Raw genomic sequence first — 2,500 nt, 5'->3', positions numbered from 1 at the left:
TCACATAATGCAGGCAGGCGGAGCAAGCCGAGAGCTGTCTTACAAGCTAGAATCACATTCAAAAAAAACCTTCCTGGCAATAATTCCACTCATTTTCTAACGTCATAACCAACAAAACAAACGAAATGTCTTCTTCTTTCCTCTTTACAAATCTAGATTCATTTTCTTTTCATCTTTTTTTTTTGGGGGATAGGCATTAGATTGATATGTTTTGATATTGTTCAGCACCCACTGAATGGTCCACTGGCTACATGACAGCTCTGGAGAGGTCCGGTCCCAGACGGGTTTGGGTCCAGTCCCAGTCTGCTGCAGTAAGGGTTTAGGGTCCAACCCCAGACTGACAGTAAGGGTTTTGGTCCAGGCCCAGACTGCTGTGGTCCAGTGGCCAGTACGTGTGGCATCATGGCAGGTAAGTGTGGTTCATTCACGAGCTTTGATTGATCAGGGCCTCTCCTGCAGGCAGAGAAGAGACCCCCGAGAGGGGGGGGGGGGGGGGGAAGGGTCTAGCAGGTGTCGCTGAATCACTGTCTCTCTGTTCGTCAAGCTTTAAGTTAAGCACAGGTCCTTGAATTGGGAAAGCCTTAGGGCTTGAAGCACAAGACCTCCCAGCTCCTTAAACAGCCCTAGGCCTCGGAGCAGCAGCGTTGCTGGTTGATCTTCACCTTGTGTTTGATCCCGTCGTACAGCTCGAAGTTGTAGTTCTCCAGTGTGGTGGAGCTCCGCGACGACAGGCCGCTGTAGAAGCAGGTGCAGTAGAGCAGCAGGCCGCCACACACCGCCCCCAGCAGCACGCCCAGGGAAGACATGACGATGATGGTGACCAGGATAGGATCCAGGGTGTACAGCCACGAGTTGTCCTTCTCAGAGACTTGTGTCACAGGGGAGTCCATGGACGGGCCAGGGGTGCTCCACTCTGGGAACGGGAAACCTGACGAAGAGACACAGAGGAGGAAAAATAAATCAGTTCAAATCAGATACCTTTTTTGAGGTAAGTTCATATATGGAAAAGGTCACATGTATACAGATACATATATACTGGACAGGTCAGTTATCTACATACTGGACAGGTCAGTTATCTATATACTGGACAGGTCAGTTATCTACATACTTGACAGGTCAGTTATCTACATACTGGACAGGTCAGTTATCTACATACTGGACAGGTCAGTTATCTACATACTTGACAGGTCAGTTATCTACATACTGGACAGGTCAGTTATCTACATACTGGACAGGTCAGTTACCTACATACTGGACAGGTCAGTTACCTACATACTGGACAGGTCAGTTACCTACATACTGGACAGGTCAGTTACCTACATACTGGACAGGTCAGTTACCTATATACTGGACAGGTCAGTTACCTATATACTGGACAGGTCAGTTACCTACATACTGGACAGGTCAGTTACCTACATACTGGACAGGTCAGTTATCTACATACTGGACAGGTCAGTTACCTATATACTGGACAGGTCAGTTATCTACATACTTGACAGGTCAGTTATCTACATACTGGACAGGTCAGTTACCTATATACTGGACAGGTCAGTTATCTACATACTTGACAGGTCAGTTATCTACATACTGGACAGGTCAGTTATCTACATACTGGACAGGTCAGTTATCTATATACTGGACAGGTCAGTTATCTATATACTGGACAGGTCAGTTATCTATATACTGGACAGGTCAGTTACCTATATACTGGACAGGTCAGTTACCTATATACTGGACAGGTCAGTTATCTACATACTGGACAGGTCAGTTATCTATATACTGGACAGGTCAGTTATCTACATACTGGACAGGTCAGTTACCTATATACTGGACAGGTCAGTTACCTACATACTGGACAGGTCAGTTACCTACATACTGGACAGGTCAGTTACCTATAAACTGGACAGGTCAGTTACCTACATACTGGACAGGTCAGTTACCTACATACTGGACAGGTCAGTTACCTACATACTGGACAGGTCAGTTATCTATATACTGGACAGGTCAGTTACCTACATACTGGACAGCTCAGTATAATGTAGTTATATACTGGACAGGTTAGTATAATGTACATTTTATCAATGAATTATGCACTGACGTCAACAGGTAAGTCAATGAAGAACAGATTCTCATTTGAAATGACGAGCTGTCATAACTCGCTCGTACGTTCTGTCAGGAATAGTAACAGCGGTTTATCTCTGGTTGGATAACAGCGTGTTTATCTCTGGTTGGATAACAGCGTGTTATCTCTGGTTGGATAACAGCGTGTTTATCTCTGGTTGGATAACAGCGTGTTTATCTCTGGTTGGATAACAGCGTGTTTATCTCTGGTTGGATAACAGCGTGTTATCTCTGGTTGGATAACAGCGTGTTATCTCTGGTTGGATAACAGCGTGTTATCTCTGGTTGGATAACAGCGTGTTATCTCTGGTTGGATAACAGCGTGTTTATCTCTGGTTGGATAACAGCGTGTTTATCTCTGGTTGGATAACAGCGTGTT

The 2,500-nt window shown here is 45.3% G+C and overlaps 1 protein-coding gene across 1 annotated transcript in view; it reads right to left on the bottom strand.

Annotated features, from left to right (window-relative positions):
- LOC106582529 (neuropilin-2) overlaps positions 1 to 2,500 on the bottom strand; it is a 258,981-nt gene that overhangs the window by 4,886 nt on the left and 251,595 nt on the right. The window contains exon 18 of the mRNA XM_045704915.2: positions 1 to 928. This exon is cut by the window's left edge and continues 4,886 nt beyond it. Coding sequence (XP_045560871.2) covers positions 624 to 928 — 305 coding nt within the window. The 3' untranslated portion in view covers positions 1 to 623. The remainder of the gene's footprint in view (positions 929 to 2,500) is intronic.

This window comes from Salmo salar, chromosome 21 (assembly GCF_965601325.2).
Source record: "Salmo salar chromosome 21, fSalSal1, whole genome shotgun sequence".
Taxonomy (NCBI): Eukaryota; Metazoa; Chordata; class Actinopteri; order Salmoniformes; family Salmonidae; genus Salmo; species Salmo salar.
This window is presented reverse-complemented; position numbering and strand designations above follow the sequence as displayed.